The following is an 18,911-nucleotide window of genomic DNA, read 5'->3' on the forward strand; positions in this document are numbered from 1 at the left end:
GTCTCGTCTTTACTTCTCATGAGATGCACATAAGTAAATCTAGAGAATTCGTCTATAAAAGTGATAAAATATCGTTTCCACCTGTTGTTAGCATTCTATTTAATTCTCAAACATCTGAATGGATTAAATCTAACACTTGTGAATTCCTTTCACACTTATTAGGAAATGACTTCTTGGTAATTTTTTATTTAATACAAACTACACATTTATCAACAAACTCATCATTACTTAGACTGATATAATCATTCTTTTGCATATATTGTAAAGTTTTAAAATTAAAATGTGCTAAATGCGGATGCCACAAAGGATACGATTCAACAATATAAGTAGAAGAATTGACTTTATTCATATCAATGCTCAACTTGAACATGCCCTCATTATAATATCATTTTCCTACATATATATCACCCTTAAGCAAGACTAACTTATCGGATTCCAAGATAACCTTGAACCCCTTGTTACATGGAAGACTTATGGACACTAAATTCTTTCTCACAGCAAGAACATGTAACACATTAGTTAAAGTCAATTTCTTCCTAGATGTGAAGTTGAGTTCCACCGTCCCTTAACCGATTGATAGTTGCCCATAAACACTTTAGGGTTTGCCAATAGTTCATAACTTTTGAATTGTTGTCATTCATTACACATATGGATAGTAACTCTAGAGTCGAGCCACAATTATAGGACTTATCGGTCATGACTATGTTGAGTTCGGTAATCATACTAATCTCCAAACTCTCGATCCCTTCCATAACCATGGCCATTAAGTTCATGTTCTCCACCATATTGGCTTTGGAAGTTGTGGCATCTTGCTTTTTTTTGAGAAGTTTACAATCTTTAATGTAGTGTCCATTATTATTGCAATTATAATAATTGCGAGATTTTTTCTTCTTGCCTTGCACGTCTTTGGTCTCGGTTGTGGCTTTCGCTTACCATTTCGGGAGTTTTTAGACTCGCTCACATGTTTCATTTTAGAACTTTGGGGAAGATACACCACATCACGCTTTTGATTTTCTTTTTCAATATGCAGAAGTTTCTTCCGATAATTGTACTAAGATAAGGGAAACTTCAAGATGATAGCCCCAACTTGTAATAATTTCATAATAACAACTTTCAGGTTACAAAGGCTGCTTACAAGGACTTGTAGTTCATGGACTTGATCCATGATTAGGATACTATCGAGCATTTTGAATTCAAAATACTTCATTATTAAAAATTTATCGGTACCTTGTCGCTCAGTGTTGTATTTCTCTTCAAGAGCTTTCTATATTTCCACCGGGGATTGCACCGACATGTAGAGATCATACAATCGATCAGACAAGGTGTTGAGGATGTGACCATGACATGTGAAATTTTCTTCTTCGTGCTTCTTTTTTAGTTCGTCCGCTTTCACAATTTTCTCGAGGTTTGCATTAGGGGCGGGATCTTTTACGGGTTGTAGTTTGGATCCAGAACGTACGCCACCTTCAAGACGGTAAGAAGGAACAACATCTTGTCCTTCTAATGATTGAAGTTTGAGCCATCAAATCGGTCCAGTTTCACAAACTCTTGGTTCACCACTTTGAAGGTGGTACCCTCCGTCACCATCTCCAAAATAGTTCTCTTTGATTTTTGGAGAAATTGAGTGGAGACGATAGACCTGAAGACGATATAGAATTAAAATAGTAGACTTTGAGGCGCGAATGATGTTTTCCAAAAAGAACTATTTGCCTCCACACAAAGTTGCTAGAGGGTTAAGACAAAGGTCCTCTCAGGATACAACGAAGCATTTTGAATTTCCTTTGACTAGCAAAATTGAGTAATTCCCTAACTCTTTCTCTAATTTTTGAAATTGGATTGATTGTGATGATCCATGTGAGCACCATAGTCCATCTATTTATATGCACTCAATGGACACTATTTTGAAAAGCCACAACCATTTGTGTAGGACATGCTTCTTAGAAAAAAAAATGTCCCATGGAAATCAAATGTATCCATTGGATGAATAAATCATCACTTTTTAAATTTGAATAAGTGCCCATGAATAATGAATTTACAATCTACAATTTTTGGCACTCAACATATAACATTGCATCATCATCTTACGAAGTCACGCCATTTCCTTCACCAAGAGACAATGAGGTGACTCATCTACCAATAAGATGCTCCCATGTGGCACCTCAGTCCCCCGTGTAAAAGCCTACCAGGGAGCAACAAACATTCATTAGAACTTCTGCCCTCTCTCTACCTATTCCCTCTCTCGGTCTCTCCCTCTCTTACGGCTCTTCGCCTAATTGGGTGAAATTGGACCATATCCTTAACCTTTTTAAATAATCCCATTTTTTTTAAATTTTTTCATCAAAAGATTTTATTAATTAGCAATGTAATATTCAACTTGCATTCTTTTAAAAAGTTGGTACGAATAGAAGTTTTCATTGAAGGGTAATAACACTCATTCATAAAAAATAACAAAATTTTGCGGAAAAATTATTTACGTTTTTGAAAAGCACCTATCTACGGTGAGAAGATTAACCATTGTTGCCAGCGATAGGTATTATGTTTTTGACAAAAAAGACAAAATTTCCTAGGCATTCTATAAAACTTTTTGAATTTCACTTAAAAATAAAAAAAAAATCATAACAAGATAATAATATTTCTTTTTAAATTTTCTATTCATTTAAAATATATGAATAAGATAAATATAGTTTTTCATTTCATAATTTTATTGATTAAGATAATATTTTATAAAATTGCTCCACTTCAATGTTATTTGAATTTGATCGAACTGGCTGATTGGATCAGGATTTGACTGGATTATCGATCTACAAAAGGCCATTAAATCGGTTAACTCAAAAACCGGGTAAAAAAACAATTGAACTGAAATTTTTTTATTTCTTTATATTTTTATTTTAAAAATATTTTAAAAATTTATTTAATTAAACCAGTAAGATCAATTAAATCGATGCACTGATATTCTAACTGATTTGATCACTATTCCAGTTCTAAAAATGTCTTTTATCTCCATGCAAAACGCATGTTAACTTCCGGAAGAAATTAGTTCATCAGACATGCATACTCACCATCTTATATCCCTTTCATCTGAATTACTCTATTTGATCGCATTGCTTTCTTTTCTTTTTACCACATTTTATTTGTTGTAAATGCTTATGGACTTCAAAAGATATATACATATATCATAATCCACAATAAACAAAATATTCTTTCTTATTCACTAACTGAGTGAAAAATAAACGTATTTGGCTCTTGAATTATATATATTTTTTCACTTTGGTATTTGAGTTTTTTTTTTATTTCAGATTGGTACTTAAGTTATCATTTTGTTATTCGTTCAGTACTTAAATTATCAATTTCACGCCAACCTGGATGTATCATTTGGCTTACCCAACCAAGCACAATATATCACATGGCAATTAAATTTATTTAAAATAAAAACATTAAATTCAAAATTTAAAAAACATTTGATTTTGACTCACAGTTACTCGGTCGTTGACCATCCACGTGACACTATTGAAACACGCCACGTATCCTATATTTTGTTTTTTCTTAATATTATATACATCTTTTTTTTTCATTTTAATAAATATAATATGTATAATATTAAAAAAAACAAACAAAAAAAATTGATGCACGCCACGTTCTGATAACGCCACATGGATGATTAATATTGGTCAACATCAATCATCGGTGAGTCAAAGTCAAAGATGCTTTTAAATTTAAATTTAATATTTTTATTTTAAATAAACTTAATTGTCATTTGGCACAATGTGATCAGTTGGATGTGCCCCGTGACGACCGATTACAAGAAAAAAAAAGGTTAATCAAATAGCGGAATGATAGTTTAAATACTAATTTAAGATAAAAAAAATTCAAGTGCCAAAATAAAAAATGAGTATAGTTCAAGAAGCAAATTAAGCATTAAGCCAAAAACAAATAACAAGCTACATACAAATGTTTATCAAGTTAGAATAAAAAAAAGAATACCTAGATTCATAAAAAAAAAATCGATTTGATATTCTTTAGTAAAACCTCATATTCGAATAATGCCCAGAGTACTTACTCTTAACAAGTTATACAAATACCAATCAGACCTTGCTCCTTATTTAAGAATTCCAACCAACTTCAATTTAATTGAATCCTATGATTGTTTGGAAAGTTATTTAATAATTAAATTTGGGAGTAATTATTTGTTATTATACAAAGATAGCATATTTGGGTATCATTGTAATTAGCAGGTCCCATCGAATTTGATGTAATTAGAGTATCCAATTACACTTTTCAATTCTTAGAGAAGGTAAAAATTGGAGTAATTATGTAGATAATTACATCCAAATTCAATTTTAAAAAATTATTTTTATACAAGTTATAAAAATTATATTATAAGCATGAATATGTATGAGTGTTTAGAATAGTTATGACAAAATTTCTTATGTTATACATCCTAATTCCTAAAAAATTAAATTATAAAAAAGGTTTATGTATTTTATTAAGTTATAAAAAATACTATTTAAACCTTAAAAATTCTAAATTTATGGTCAAAAAATTTATTATAAAAATAATTTACCTGTTATAAAAGCATTATAATATACTAATTTATTTATAAAAAGTTAAGACGAAATATGGACATAAGATATTTATTTGTATATGCTATATATTATAAAAATATTATACTTATTTATAAAAAATATTATAGTTTTTTTATCATAACTTATTTATAAAAATAATAACTTTCTAAAGTTGTAAAAAATTATATATCTATAAGAAGTGTTTTAAAAATTTTGGACAATTTATAAAATATTTTTTTAAAATGTTATATATTATAATTTTTACTTAATTTACATATTATAAAAAAATATATAACCTAGCATAAGTCATTCTCCACAATAAGTTTATATTTCATAATTAAAGCTACGAACCATTTAGACCGTGAATCCAAATATTATTGGATCGATGCTGACTACACAAATAGAAAATGTTTCCTTGCACCATATTGTAGGATATGTTACCATTAGAGAGAATGATGTCAGATGCAAGCACTATAAACAACTCGTAATTTAAGACATTCAAGGCTTTAAAATGTAGTTGAGAAGATATTTGTTCTAAAAAAATATTTTCCATATTAATAACATCACCTTAGTATAACATAAAAAAAAACAATGTTGGATTGTTTTAGCATGTTTCATATTTCATAACTTTAATCATAAGTGGAATTAAGCTTGATCCATATTTCAAAAAGTTCATGGAAAAAAAAATCTTAATAATCTTAATAATGTAGATACAAATTCAGATAATGATGAAGTCGATTAAAGACCTACAGATGATTATAAGAGCATGTGTTAACCTAATAAATATGTACTAAAACAATCAAATAAAAATTGCATATGATGTCTATTTTTCTGTTTATTTTTATTAGTAATCATATTATCAGTTACTTTTTAAAACTAACATAATACATATGATGATTTGATTTTAATTTTTTTATTTGTTTAGAAATTATTTTTGTGTAATTAATATTTTTTAAAATTATAAATTATATAACTGTATAATTACAATTCATACGGCCAAACATAAAATAAGAAATTATGATGTAATTATACCCTATCAACAAATGTCCGTACATGCCTTAAATAATTATAATATTGACTAATCAGATTGATGATTGTTAAACCGACAACAAATCAATCATGACCAATTTGGGGTGGAAAATATAAATAAATAAGCAGGCCTATAATATAAAAACCGCTAAAGAAGTGATCAAAAAATTGACAAATACCAATCACGGATCATGAATCAACCAAAACGCCTATCATCCAATTTAATAAAAGCTTAATTGACCATCCAAAGAAGGAACATTTTGATATTTAAATTAATGTGATTATGCTTTACAGTTTATCAACCTTCTAGGGTTTTAGATTTAACTTAAAATATTTTATTGCCTGCTTGTATTTTTACAGAGTTCATAATAGACACAAATATTAGATCAACAATCAGGCTTTTGTATTGAGTGCTTTCCGAGTAACAAAATGAACCTTGGCCTATATGACAAAAAAAGGAAAATTGCACTCCAGTCTGATGGTATTCCATGTGAGAAACAATTAGTAAACTATAACTCTCAGCGGATCCTTTGAGAGGGTCAAAGGTGTATATATATATATATATAAAAGAATCAATAGGCCAACACTTGACTATGAAATTCAGAAATCAATTTAAGGAATCAATACCTCATAAACTTGATTTTCCTGAATATTTGGAGTGCCTCAAAAATTTAGGCTCACTTAACACTCCAATCGAGTATTATAAATTATCCCTCGAAGTGCACTGATAGAGCAAGCCGTCCCCAACTTTGACCAACCTGGCCCAACTTGTTTTCCTCGTATACGAAACTAGCCCATATTTAATCACAATCTCAAATGATATAGACCACCTTATGCCTTTGCATGATTTGAATCAAACAACCAAATTCTTATCTCTCATCAATATCATGATGTGCCTTGGTTTTCACTTTCTTTATAATATAGCACCTTCTGTACATAAAACATCATGTATCCTTGTGCAGCTCTCACGATGCTCTCATTAACTTGAGTAATCCATGCATCATCACACTTGTACCATTGGTTACTTAATCGCAAATAAGTCACGTAATGGCCGGCATCTAATCTGCCTGAGTGCGTCACAACAGCAAACAACTCAAATTCAGTTGACAAGTCATTGGATGCATCTTGTTCATCTCCATCAAAAGGAAAAATCCTGTTTCCAAATCGACTCCTCAAAATGGAAGAAGAAAGATAAGGAGCCATGTCCAATGAAAATGGGAACTGCAGATACCTGTCAACCTTCCTTGACATCTTTCGTATTGATGAATGTTCAAATCTTTTAACATGAAAGCATGAAACCAGGGGAAGCTTTCTTATGGACATCTGCTTAAGGGACTCTTGCCTCACCTGACACTTTTGGCAGAAAAGTTTCTGGTCAGACCCCAACTTTTCAGCTCTCGTAAATCGTTCTAAGCAACCCTTTAAGGTAGATATCCCACAGTTTTGATTCGGACGCATGCAGTCTGCCTCAACATTGAAAGAATTAAGGGATTTTGCAGATGAAGACTTCCCAGAACCTCCTTGGTTTGGTTCCAAGTCCAGGGAGATGTCTACACATGGGTCATATGTTGTGGATGTGAAACCACAAACCATACACATGACATCCGATCTCAAAATACCAGAAAATACTCTATGTGCAATGCAACAATCTCCACTGCCTGCTGCATATCAAGGAATGGGGTCATGAAATTACCAACTATAAGAGATTGGTTATCACCCAAAATTCTAATTCATTTATAAAGAATGGCATCAAAAGCTGCAAACACAAGCTCTCCATTCAAACACTACAGAAAAAAAATATTTAACTGGACATGCATTCAATTTTAATAAATTGAGTAACATGCTTCTAAAAAGGTTTCCCAAAGCAAACTTCATAAAGAAAGCAATTATAATTGTAGATGCTAATTTCCGACTACAGTTAAGAGAAAGCAATGAATCAACCCCCCCCCTTCTTCGACTTTATTTTGACCAAGAACGGAGATTGCTAGTTCTGGATTCACCTTTTCAAGAAAAAAGGGAGTGATATATAATGTTTCACTCATTGCAGCCCAACCAAAGCCTCAACGACAACTTATGGTTAGTATTTCTTACTTCTGCGTCAGATCTTTAACTTGTGTTTCCAGGCAGAATATTAAACTCAAAAAAATGAAAACAGCAGCAGCATACCATAACAGAACCCAAGGAATAATCAACATTTAGTCATTACTAATACTACCAGAAAATAGCAAGTAATGGAGCAAGAGGTAGAGAAAATATGGTTTAAGTTCGGACAACATTGCATGCAACTAGCCCGAACTTCAAGTTCAAAGGACTTCAAGATATCTTTGTAAAACTAAAAGACACTCCCTCTCCTCTTTTGGGACCAGGATCAATCTTTTTAGAGGATGGGATCCTATACATGACAAAGGGGAAGTAATGTGAGAATTAAGTGAGGTGAGAAACTCCTAAGATGAAACCAAGTAGGCTAAGGAAGGTTGACTTACAGAAGTAAAGCAGTTGACATCATCAAGCCTGCAGTTCTAAATCTGAGAGCACTTGCCAACTCCTAGGGCAAGAAAGACGAGACCTAAACCTCATGCCCTGCAGTTAATATCAGGGTTACTTCTTAATCTTGAGAAAAATCTCCGTTGATGTTGATTTAAAAAAAAAATACTTAGTAAAGAGGAACAAACTAACATTAGCTGACATGACTGCATTAACGTAGCAGCAAGTTTTTCACTGCATGATTTCTGCATTTCAACTAACTAATTTCTCCAGGAATTTATTCTATGCAGATTCACATATGCCTCCTGGTAACTATGATTTGGCCAATTAAGCACAACAGCACCACACAACCCCATCCTAAGCACAAACCATACTGAAGATTCCTAACCAAATTTACCAATCCTAATTGTAATCCCAAGTTGACTAATGCAGAGTTGCAGACAAATAATCCTAACTGTAATTCCAAGTTGACCAATGCAGAGTTGCAGACAAATTTTTTTTCCAGAATGCCAAACTAAAATGAACAACCCAGTGAAGTCTTAGGAATTACAGACAACATGGCCTGGTAGAAGTCAACAGGGTACCGCATTGATTAAAGTTAGACTAAAGACGATTATCATAGTAACTTGACGTGCTACACTTCAAAACATTCACATTTTTTTATCAATGCAAAAGATAAATATCCTTCCAGAACAAACACCTTTCGGAGAAACTAACAAGCATGCAAATAGCACATAAATTACTAATAACTGAACAAATGTTAGCCAATAATTACAAAGTCATGAAGAGCTTAAGAAGATCCGGACCCAAAATCAAACTCCTTATATTTAGGAGTTGCTTCAATTTATGGGTTACGTTATATAAATAATACACTCCAACTCCACCTATGAACAATCCTAGCATAAGCATTCATATCGCATTTTAGAAATGCAACTTAAAGTCACTACCACAACCTTACAACAGTGAGAAAGGTAGTCAGTCACCTGGACTTTGGGACTTCCTTTTATCCTTCTCCACCTTTTCATGAATTCCCTCAAGCATGGAAATGAAAAATTCATGGGCATCCTGCTGCTCATAACTAGCCAAATTTGCCGCATGTTGCCACCAACTACAAAAACCTTACTTAACATTAATCCCACTTCTTTTAACACAAAACAAATACTAGCAACGCAGACAATACCAATATAGTGAAAAAAAATACAAAAAAAGGAAGAAAAAAAGGTTTTTATTACTCTCAGATTTTATTTTATTAAAAATTGATTTTGACGAAACTAACCTGTACAAGAACTTAGCTGGACTATAAGGAGTCCGATCCCCCGAGAAAACAGCCGAGAATAGCGCGTCCATGTCACAAGCCAAACACAATCTTGAATTTTTAGTGCCATTAATAGCACCATTTTTTTGCTGACAATAATATCTATTGTGTCGATCGCCTAAGAAATAGTTTCGCAACGGCGGCGTATGGAGCAACGCTTGTAATATTGAATTCATAAAGCAGGTATTCCCCAAATTATTCAATCCACGTAATCCCCAAGGTTGTTGTGTTGACGAAACCAATGAGGCATTCGCCGCGTCCAGAAGAGGGATCGACTGATTTCCCCTGGAAATGTGTTCTCCTGAATCTGGCTCCCACGGACGATAATCTACTCGACGGCGCTTTCGTAGATTCTCCGGTTGAGATCCAGCAACGCTGCACTGCATTGCGGTGGATCCGGAAGTGGAGGTGGTTGCGGTAGCGTTGACAGTCTGTGCAAGGACGACGGCAGCGTCGAAGTCGCGATCGTATACCTGGTCACCGCACGCACAGCAAAATAGCTCAGCTCTGTCGACGTCAACGGCGATCTCATGACCGGGGATGGAAAGCGAGTGATCAGACGCGTGGGAGTGAAGAAGAGGCGCGTGGCAGAACACTGCGGCACATGCGACGCACGCGTAGAGTCTCGAACGGGAAGATTCCTCGCACGTGCCGCATCGTGGGACCTCAGTAGGTTCCCTCCTTATGGCGGCGCGACCGCCGGGCGGCTTGACGCGGATACAATCCTGTAGGGCGCGAAAGGGCTTGGGGCCGTTGCGGGAACGGAAGACGAGGAGGTGAGGACACGGCTGAGGCGAAACGTGGCCGTTGATCTTGGAAGACATGGTGGTGGCGGGGTGGTGAAAGTCGCGTTGGGAATAGAAACCCTAGATATGAAGGACATAAGGGTCATGGATCTGGATCAGGGAAGGGGAAGATCAACGGCTGAGATTGTTCGATTGATAGTGAAGGAGCATTGAGTTTGATGAGAAGATGTTGGGAGCATGTATCAGATCTTGTCCATGCTCATGCATTGATCGGATTTCATATGTAGTTTTTAAGAAATAAAATGTAATTTTTGTCTTTCTTTTTTTATATATATATATTTTATGCATTCTTCCAAGAATGAATGAAATAGAAAATAGAAAAGCTATTGAATACTTGCTGAAGAAGGAAACATTCATTTTTGGTGTTTTTATTTTTTTTATAATAAATTATGCCTTTCTTTTTCAATAGTAGTAATTTCCTTTGTTTTCTTCCTTTTTTTTGTTCTTTTTCCAACATAATAAATGTGATAATTTGTGTATTATATTGTATTATAAAGCATCTTATTTTTTGGTACAAGTAAAAATATTGATATATTATACATAATTTAAAACATTCATGTCTGTGTTAAAATAATGTAATTTTTCATACAGGATTATGTTTTGTTTTTTACATGCTGCGTTTAGTGTTCATATCTGCAATATAATTTCGTATCAATTTATATATAAAATGAGAGATTAATTGAAGTAAGGTGATAAATTAAATGGACCAATTTGAATAATATACTCTTTAACAATTTCGGACCCTATATTTAATTTAACCTAATATTATCCTTTTGATCAACGAAATTTGGGTTTTTTTTTCCTTTCATGTGAAGTAAACTAAAAGGTAGGATTTGGTTTTAAGCAGATAAAGAAAAGGGGGCATCATTTTCCTCATAGGCACTTGTTTCTCAAGGCAAGGAAGAGGGCCATCATATCTACAATGCAATGACGCATCTTTGTAAGAAAATATTCCTTTTTTTTCGGTATTTTAATATCCATATTTTATATTAATAATTCATATAATTTGAAACATTATGTATTCATATTATAAGTTGACACTTAACAAAAATTAAAATCGGTCCTTTCCTATGATATAAATATTCGACTGAAAATAAGAATGCTAACCTGGGTTAAATTCGGTGGCTAATATGTAGTTAATAAACTACTAATCCTTATACTGGAAATCACATGGCCTCCAATCATTTCGGCAGTCATGCGAGGACCCCTATTTCTCCTTTTATAAAATTATAATGACACAGTCCCTGAGACTATTCATGAACCCACCAACCAAAGCTCAATAATTTGGTTGTCTGGTAACTAAACCACCACTGCCCGTTATCATCGAAATCCAATAATACCAACATAAATATTTGTAACACAAATTTATATGTATAAAAATATAATACTTTAAATATTAACTGTGAGACATACTGGAATTGACAAGTCTACCCAACCACCTTGTATAGACATTTTAGTTTCACCTTGACTAAAGGGTTAAAGATCAAACCTGTTACTGTTAGTCTTTTCACCATATCATCCACTGGTTGACATAATTAGCTTTAATGATGCCTAAAAAGACGGTCTCAGTTTAGCAATTTAAGCAGAGAGCACAACCAAGATCATAAACATCAATCATGGCAGCTTCTTTTCCAACTATAACAAAAGGAACGTCGATAATCATTGGCTTTAAATGGGTTTAGCAATGTTTGTTCAGCTTCTAGACTGGCAATTAATGAAAGGCAACCAATATTTCATGTAAATGAAGCTTTGGGTGCATCAAATTTCGAAATAAAGCGCCACCAGCAAGAATGGAACTTGTTAGGAACATGTACCTGGAACTTCTAACATCATGGACATGAAAGGAAATTCTTACAGCTAATGGCAGCTCCAAGACCTGTCAAATGTTTTCTAATATGATCTGATACAGTGTTTGTATTACACAAGATAACAGAAACAAGCATTTACACTATTGCCAATGCAGAGCAAAACAAAGAACCATATAATTCACTGCAACATATAGACAGACTACCTTTGAGTACTAGGCTTTCAAAATGTCAATAATAGGTAATGACCTGCGGCATCAGGATGCTATGTTACTCAGGCTCAGGTGAGCTTTTCCACATATTTGGAGAGTCCTTATAGCTAGGGTGTGTGCTTATAAGCTACATGTCCAAGTAAACAATTCAGATGTTAACTCATAACCAAGCTTAATATCAGAGGCAGAAAGCATTGTAAGAAGCTTAAAATGATCCTTTTCTGCTCCTTTGTCTCATGAAGCATTCAAGATGACAAACACATGAATTTCCATCAAAAGGAAGTGATGAAATGTACATGTTAATTGTTTTACAGGCATTTCAAAACATATAATATTTGGTAGGCTTTTGCATTCTACTTTTGATTCAATATACAACGTTTTTCATTTCATGGAATAATTATATTCATAAATTTTCTTTTCGCAAAAGCTAACCACCATTTATTTGGAGTTCCATTGGGCCTATACGCGACACTCAACAGTCTCCCACTCGTTTCTTCTCTGATTTGCTTCAGATAATTCCTAAGTAGTTCTGCATTTAAGAAAGCAATGAATTATATGGTACCAAGTTATCAAAAATTTGGTACTTGAAGTGGTTAATGTAACATCAGAAAGGATCAAGAATTTGCTGTAGCAGACAGAAATGAAAAGTTTTACAAAAATATTCCAAGCATTGCAAACCTCCTACAACACTTGCAGCATACTGATAGACAAAGCAATATCCGAAAAAACAACAGACAACATTTTCATGTTGACCAAAAGTGAGGATTTTTAAACTACTTGATCCTTCAAGTTAAGATGAGCATAAGCCACAAAGTCAAGAAGGATTGCATCACATGTTATACGAAACAATAACTGGAAAGTAGAAAGTACATTTTATTTGCATAATTCTCAATATTCCATGCAAAAACAAGTCGATCTATAGTTGCCCGAAGACAAGAAAAAGATTTAAGTACAAAGAGGCAGCTAGCTAACTAAAAGGGTTCAGTACAACTCACTACGATGCTTGGAACATGCTTCACAAGTACCCAATACTTCAGTAATCAATGTCACATATATGATATATCAAATGAAAAAGAAGATAGTAAGAGATTTACCTGCTTCCTTTTGAGACTGTGGGAGCACAAAGAGCCCCGGAAAAGGAAAACCAGATTCTCCAGGTACGGGAACTTTTTCCAAGCCTAAGTTAATGATTGCCTTGGTCCCTTCAGCCAAGGTCCTACAGCCCTCAAGCCTCTTCAAAGCCACATTTATGTAGAAAGTCAAATATATAAGGAGCTTATCTGCAGGGCTCTTAACATCAAAGTTTCTAAAGAACACATTGGCACGAAAGAATGTGATCGCTTCATCAACAATATCAGTTTTACCTGCAAAATACCATCTTGAATTACCAACTCAAAAATTAAGGAAGAATATAATATTGAGAACTACCTAATGAAGGTTATATAATCCAACCTTGATCTGAAACAGGAGCAGGACCCTTTATATGGCTTTTCAAAGGAAGTAAAGGGAAGCCACAAGCTTTAGTAATTCCTTCCTCACCAACAAAACTAGAGTGATAAACCTGGCATTTAATAACGAATTCTAAATGAATGAACCAAAAAATCATATTTAGAACTCTGGTGAACTACATGCACAATCTAGCAGTGGAAGGGGAGGTAAGAGATTAATTCAAATACCATTTTCCTTGATTTCTTTTCCCAAACAACCAAACGAGGCAATCAGATTTTCCCTCAAAAGAAAGAGGGCAACCAAATGTTTCTGCAAAGAACAACAGTAAAACACAAAATTACAATAAGTATGACTTTTTACACTAAAGTAAGAAATTCCCTATCCACAATATATAAGAATTAAAGAAAAAAACATATGAAATACTCAATTCAGATAGTTGCTTTACATGGAAGTGAGCAAGACCTGAGATCCGAAAAATATAACCTAAACCCATCAAATCACAGACGCCATTAAATGAAAAATCAAGGCAAACCCATTATAGTAAGAAGAAATTCATTCAATTCTGTATGAGCAAAGAGAAACGTTTAAGGGTAGATAAAAGGGGGGAGGGGGAATATAGCAACAAAAGTTCCTAACAAAAATTTTGTGGTTGATCTTGACCAATAGGGTGTTGATCAATACAATCATAAGTTGGAAACCGGGGGGCGGGGGGGGGGGGACAAAAGAAAAAGATGGAGCAACTTACTGCCAACAAATGCTTTTCATCTAAACGGGCGAGACCAAGTTTCAACAGCAATCTCTGGCTTTGCTTGATTTCTTTGAGCTAAAACCATTTAACTCTGTCTCTTGATCCTCTACTGCTACCATAAGAATTGAGATTGAAGATTAAACGACAAAGCCCAGGCGAAGATTGAAATACAAAAGGAATGGCCCATATGATCAAACAAAGAAGACATAAGGCCCACCTCTGTCATCAGTACACCACTTATAAGATTCCCAAAACTAGGGGCTTTGTAAAAATTGGGTCAAATCGGTTTCCTAATCTCAAATTATTGGTTTACAGTGGAGTTAATCGAATTTAAAATACCTATCATTTTAATATATTTTTAAAATCAAATTCAATAGACCTAAATATACATTTAAACACAAACCCAACTAAAAATTAAACCCAATAGACTTAAACTAAACCCAATTATACAAATTAAAATATTAATAAAAACTTTATTAGATAATATCCAAAAAAAAACCCCTAAACTATTATATCTTGTTTAAATAAGATCTTGTACTATTTTTTTTACTGAAATAAGTATCTATCCTATTATTTTTACTCATGAAAGTCCTTTATTTTAATATTAAATTAAAAAGGTATTTTTAAATTAAAAACTTAATTTATTAATGTGACTTTGATGAAAATAGTTTATTAATAAAAATAAAAAATATTTTTTGAAAGTAAAATAAAATAAAATTTTAAAATTTATTGAAAGTGCTTATATAAATATCATAATTAACCACTCTTTTGAAAAATCTATATATACATATCGCAATTAATACTTTTAAAAAAAAATCAATTTACTTGTTAAAGTTTTATGTTGATGTTAAAGTGTATATAATTTTTATTGCATCAACAAAAAATTAAATTAAGAGTTTGAAATTCAAAATACTTTTACTTTAACATTATAATCAATGACTTTTATATGTAAATATCAAAAGTTAAGGATTTATTTAACTATAAAAAAATAGTTTAAGGGTTTATTTAAACAAAATATATAATTTGAGGAGCCAAATTTATTTTTCATACATTTTCAAATTTCTTGTTTTTTTTTGAAAACTTAACCTCCTATTTTTTTGATAAAATATTTTAAAATGAAAAACTCTAACTTTTTTGAGATTTTTTAAATAGATATCTAAAATAAATATCAAATATAAAAACTTTCTAACATATAAATATAATCTATACAAAATAAAAATTTATATTCATCCTAAATAGTATTGACAACACAATAAGAAAAAGAGAAATAAAACCCTAACCTACGTCACATCTATTTAAATAACCCATTATCGCTTTAAAATAAAAAGAGAAAAAAAAGAAACATCATTCCAAAGCTAATCATGTCACATAGGATTTGCATTGAGAAATATGACTTTATTTTCTATCAATTCAATAGATTCCAATATTAAAGAATGGGAGATTAGTTTCTAGATAAAAGTAAGGGAATTATTCAGTAAAAGTTTCAACCAAAAGAAATAAACCTCTTTATTTTCTAAAAAGAAAGTCATTTATCGACGGTAAAAAATCTGTTGATAAATACACAAAACTTGTCAGTATAACACCATGTATCCTATACTGATGGAAGAAAATGCTACCCTGACAAAATTGCAACCACTAGGAAAAAGGATAATCGGTATAGAGTTATCCTTATGGAAACTATTCAGAGATATACACTTTTACCTTATAACTATGGAATGATCCATCAATAAAAGTAGTGTTAGCAACTTCTCCTAACCCTTTATACATATCTTCACCAACTGTCACTAACCATCAATATAGGTTTTTGATTTATGTTGGTGGTCTTTTTGTCAGTAAAAAGTTTATTTTTTTTAATTTTCACAAATTATTCTAGATAAATTTTTATTTTTATTTTTTTTCAAATTTTCTTTAACAATTATATTTTAAAAATAAAACATTAAAATTAAATATAATGGGAAAATTCATATAAAAGCCCATTTTTTAAAAATGTATCGAAATGGGCCCGATAAATAATTATTTACCGGAATGGCCCTATTTTCCCGAAAGCGTGTCCACGTCAGCTCAATGTCAGGGGACGTGGTAGGAAAATGCATCCCTGAGGAAGTGTTTTGCCTACGTAGACAGAAATCGCTCCCTTAAAGGCACACTTTATGTCCAAGTAGGCAAAACGCTTTCTCAAGGACGCGTTTTGCCCGTGTCTTCGACGATTAGGGTTTTGGGTTATTGGTTTAGGGTTAGGGTTCGGGTTAGGGTTTTATTATTTTTAAGTTTAGGGTTTTAAAGAAAAAATTAAATAAATAAGAGATTAGAGTTTAGGGTTTGCCAATTAAATTAATTATAAATTTTTCAAAATTGGATTAGGTTTCGTGTTTATTGTTTTTTAAGAAAAAATCAATTAAATTAGGGTTTAAGGTTACTTGAGTAATTTAATTAATTTTTTTAAAAAAATTAGATTAAGGTTTAGAGTTAAGGGTTTTTAAGGAAGAATTAAATAAATTAGGGTTCAGGGTTACTTGAGTAAATTAATTATAAATTTTTATAAAATTAGATTAGGGTTTAGTGTTTAGGGTTTTTAAGTAAGAACTCAAATAAATTAATGTTTGGGGTTTAGGGTTATGTAATTAAATTATTTGTTAATTTAAAGAAGCTCCCACGTGGACGCACTTTTGCTACAGTAGCTCCTGAAAAAATAGTTTCAAGTAGACGTTTCTGAGCAAATAGTGTCAAAAACGCTTTAAGTAGGATGCTTTGTCAGCAGAAGTACTGAAAGAAGCTCGCACGTGGACGCGCTTTTGCTACAGTAACTCCTGAAAAAATAATTTCGAGTAGACGTTTCTGACCAAATGGTGTCAAAAACGCTTTAAGCAGGATGCTTTGTCAGCAGAAGTACTGAAAGAAGCTCCCACACGGACGTGCTTTTGCTACAGTAGCTCTTGAAAAAATAATTTTGAGTAGACGATTCTGAGAAAATAGTGTCAAAAACGCTTTAAGCAGGATGCTTTGTCAGCAGAAGTACTGAAAGAAGCTCCCACGTGGACGCGCTTTTGCTACAGTAGCGCATGTTTGGTCTGAGGCTATAAATGATGCAAAATTTTTTCTCAGATTGCATAACTTACAGCAAAAAAAATTTAGAGAGGCTAAGAAGGATAGAAATTGAAGATGAGTGAACGTATTAGTGCTGTTATTTACTATGATGGTGAGATTTGCCACATCGAGAACGGTGTTGTTTTTTTATCGGAGAATATAGTGCGACTGGTTTTTAACCAGAACATAGATTTGACAGAACTTCGTAAAAGAATTAGGCGTAAAATATTCGGAACAATGCCAATGAAAGTTATTTCTATTATGTATCGATTTTGTTCTTCTGTTGATCCGGTGACCTATGACTCGTTCGACATAAAAGGTGCTCGTAGCTTGGAGGCAATGGTGCAGACCCATCTCGCTAGTGGAGCACCCTATATTGAGTTATATGTACAATTTACATCGCCAAATGATGCACTTGCGACTGGTGTTCGAGAGGTATACGCGACCCTTGCCCGACACTCGGTTAGTGGGTTACAAAACACGAAACAGCTCATGTTTGGTAGCGGTGTGGAATACACAACCCCTGCACGACACTCTGTCGGTGGATGGGACATGCACCTCGGTATTTTTTTAAATCGGAAATTGGTACAAATATTCAGAATATTGACTTATTTAAAAGAAAATCTATTTTATTAAAAATATTAAAGTAAATTACAATTACTTTATTCAAAACAATGTTTTATTTTATTAAATGAAATAATATAGAAATATTCAACATATTGCCTTATTTAAAAGAATTTCTATTATATTAAAAATGTATAAGTAAATTTCTATTTTAGTACATGAAATAATATAAAATAATTTCTATTTTATTACATCAAATAATATCAAAATATTCAAAATGTTTGTACAAATAAAAATTAATCTCCGTGCCCGCCGGATTCAGTGCCATATGGCGGTCGCCGACGGTTACGTGCTAGATTCCTCCTTTGTCCAGCTTCTGATGGGGGTTGTGGTTGTTCTGGCGGGGATTCTGGTTCCTCCGGTAGGGGATTTGGTTGTTGGTGTTGGGACGATGAGCCTCCTTGATAGAATAGTGATTGTGGTGGTGTTTACATCACCAACGGTGAACCTATTTGAAACTCATAAGGTGATGGGGTTTGGTAAAAAGAAGAGCTCCCCGACAGCCCCTCTTGCGATCCCTCGTGCGACGTTGGCCTATAAATCGGCGGTCCGCTCGACGCAATCAAAAATGGAGATGAACCGGACCATTGACTCCAACCTGTTATAGGACTAGAAAAAGGAAACATATAAGGGTTGTGATGAATGACTTGATTACTATTTGATAGTAATTGAATTTTCATGAAAGAAGATGTAATGGTTACCATGAGATAAAATAGGATCATATTGGGAGAACATATATTATCTCAAAGATATTTAGGATATCCTATAAGGGCAACACACTTATGACAAGTTC

The 18,911-nt window shown here is 33.0% G+C and overlaps 2 protein-coding genes across 10 annotated transcripts; both read right to left on the bottom strand.

Moving 5' to 3' along the window:
• Positions 1-5,910: 5,910 nt before the first annotated feature.
• On the bottom strand, positions 5,911-10,708 carry LOC107912473 (ubiquitin C-terminal hydrolase 22). Of its 2 annotated transcripts, none has more exons than XM_016840674.2 (3): positions 9,352-10,708; positions 9,059-9,183; positions 5,911-7,249 (listed from the first exon to the last, which is right to left on the bottom strand). In XM_016840674.2, the coding sequence occupies exons 1-3, from the start codon at positions 10,212-10,214 to the stop codon at positions 6,477-6,479; spliced, it is 1,761 nt and encodes a 586-aa protein (XP_016696163.2). In that variant the 5' UTR covers positions 10,215-10,708; the 3' UTR covers positions 5,911-6,476. The 2 variants fall into 2 exon arrangements, with proteins under 2 accessions (XP_016696163.2, XP_016696155.2); XM_016840666.2 differs by having other exon boundaries at positions 5,911-7,252.
• A 645-nt stretch (positions 10,709-11,353) lies between these two features.
• LOC107912481 (actin-related protein 2/3 complex subunit 3) lies at positions 11,354-14,613 on the bottom strand. 8 transcript variants are annotated; one of them, XR_005917237.1, is made up of 8 exons: positions 14,408-14,576; positions 13,890-13,971; positions 13,666-13,774; positions 13,308-13,577; positions 12,649-12,742; positions 12,208-12,340; positions 12,011-12,072; positions 11,354-11,747 (listed from the first exon to the last, which is right to left on the bottom strand). XR_005917237.1 is itself a non-coding variant. In XM_016840713.2 (7 exons), exons 3-7 carry the CDS (start codon positions 13,890-13,892, stop codon positions 12,334-12,336), a joined length of 483 nt encoding a protein of 160 aa, XP_016696202.1. In that variant the 5' UTR covers positions 13,893-13,971; positions 14,108-14,145; positions 14,408-14,564; the 3' UTR covers positions 11,354-12,333. The 8 variants fall into 8 exon arrangements, 4 of the variants coding, with proteins under 4 accessions (XP_016696202.1, XP_040955190.1, XP_016696171.1 ...); XR_005917236.1 differs by having other exon boundaries at positions 11,354-11,831; XR_005917235.1 differs by having other exon boundaries at positions 11,354-11,900.
• Positions 14,614-18,911: the final 4,298 nt, after the last annotated feature.

This window comes from Gossypium hirsutum, chromosome D08 (assembly GCF_007990345.1).
Source record: "Gossypium hirsutum isolate 1008001.06 chromosome D08, Gossypium_hirsutum_v2.1, whole genome shotgun sequence".
NCBI lineage: Eukaryota > Viridiplantae > Streptophyta > Magnoliopsida > Malvales > Malvaceae > Gossypium > Gossypium hirsutum.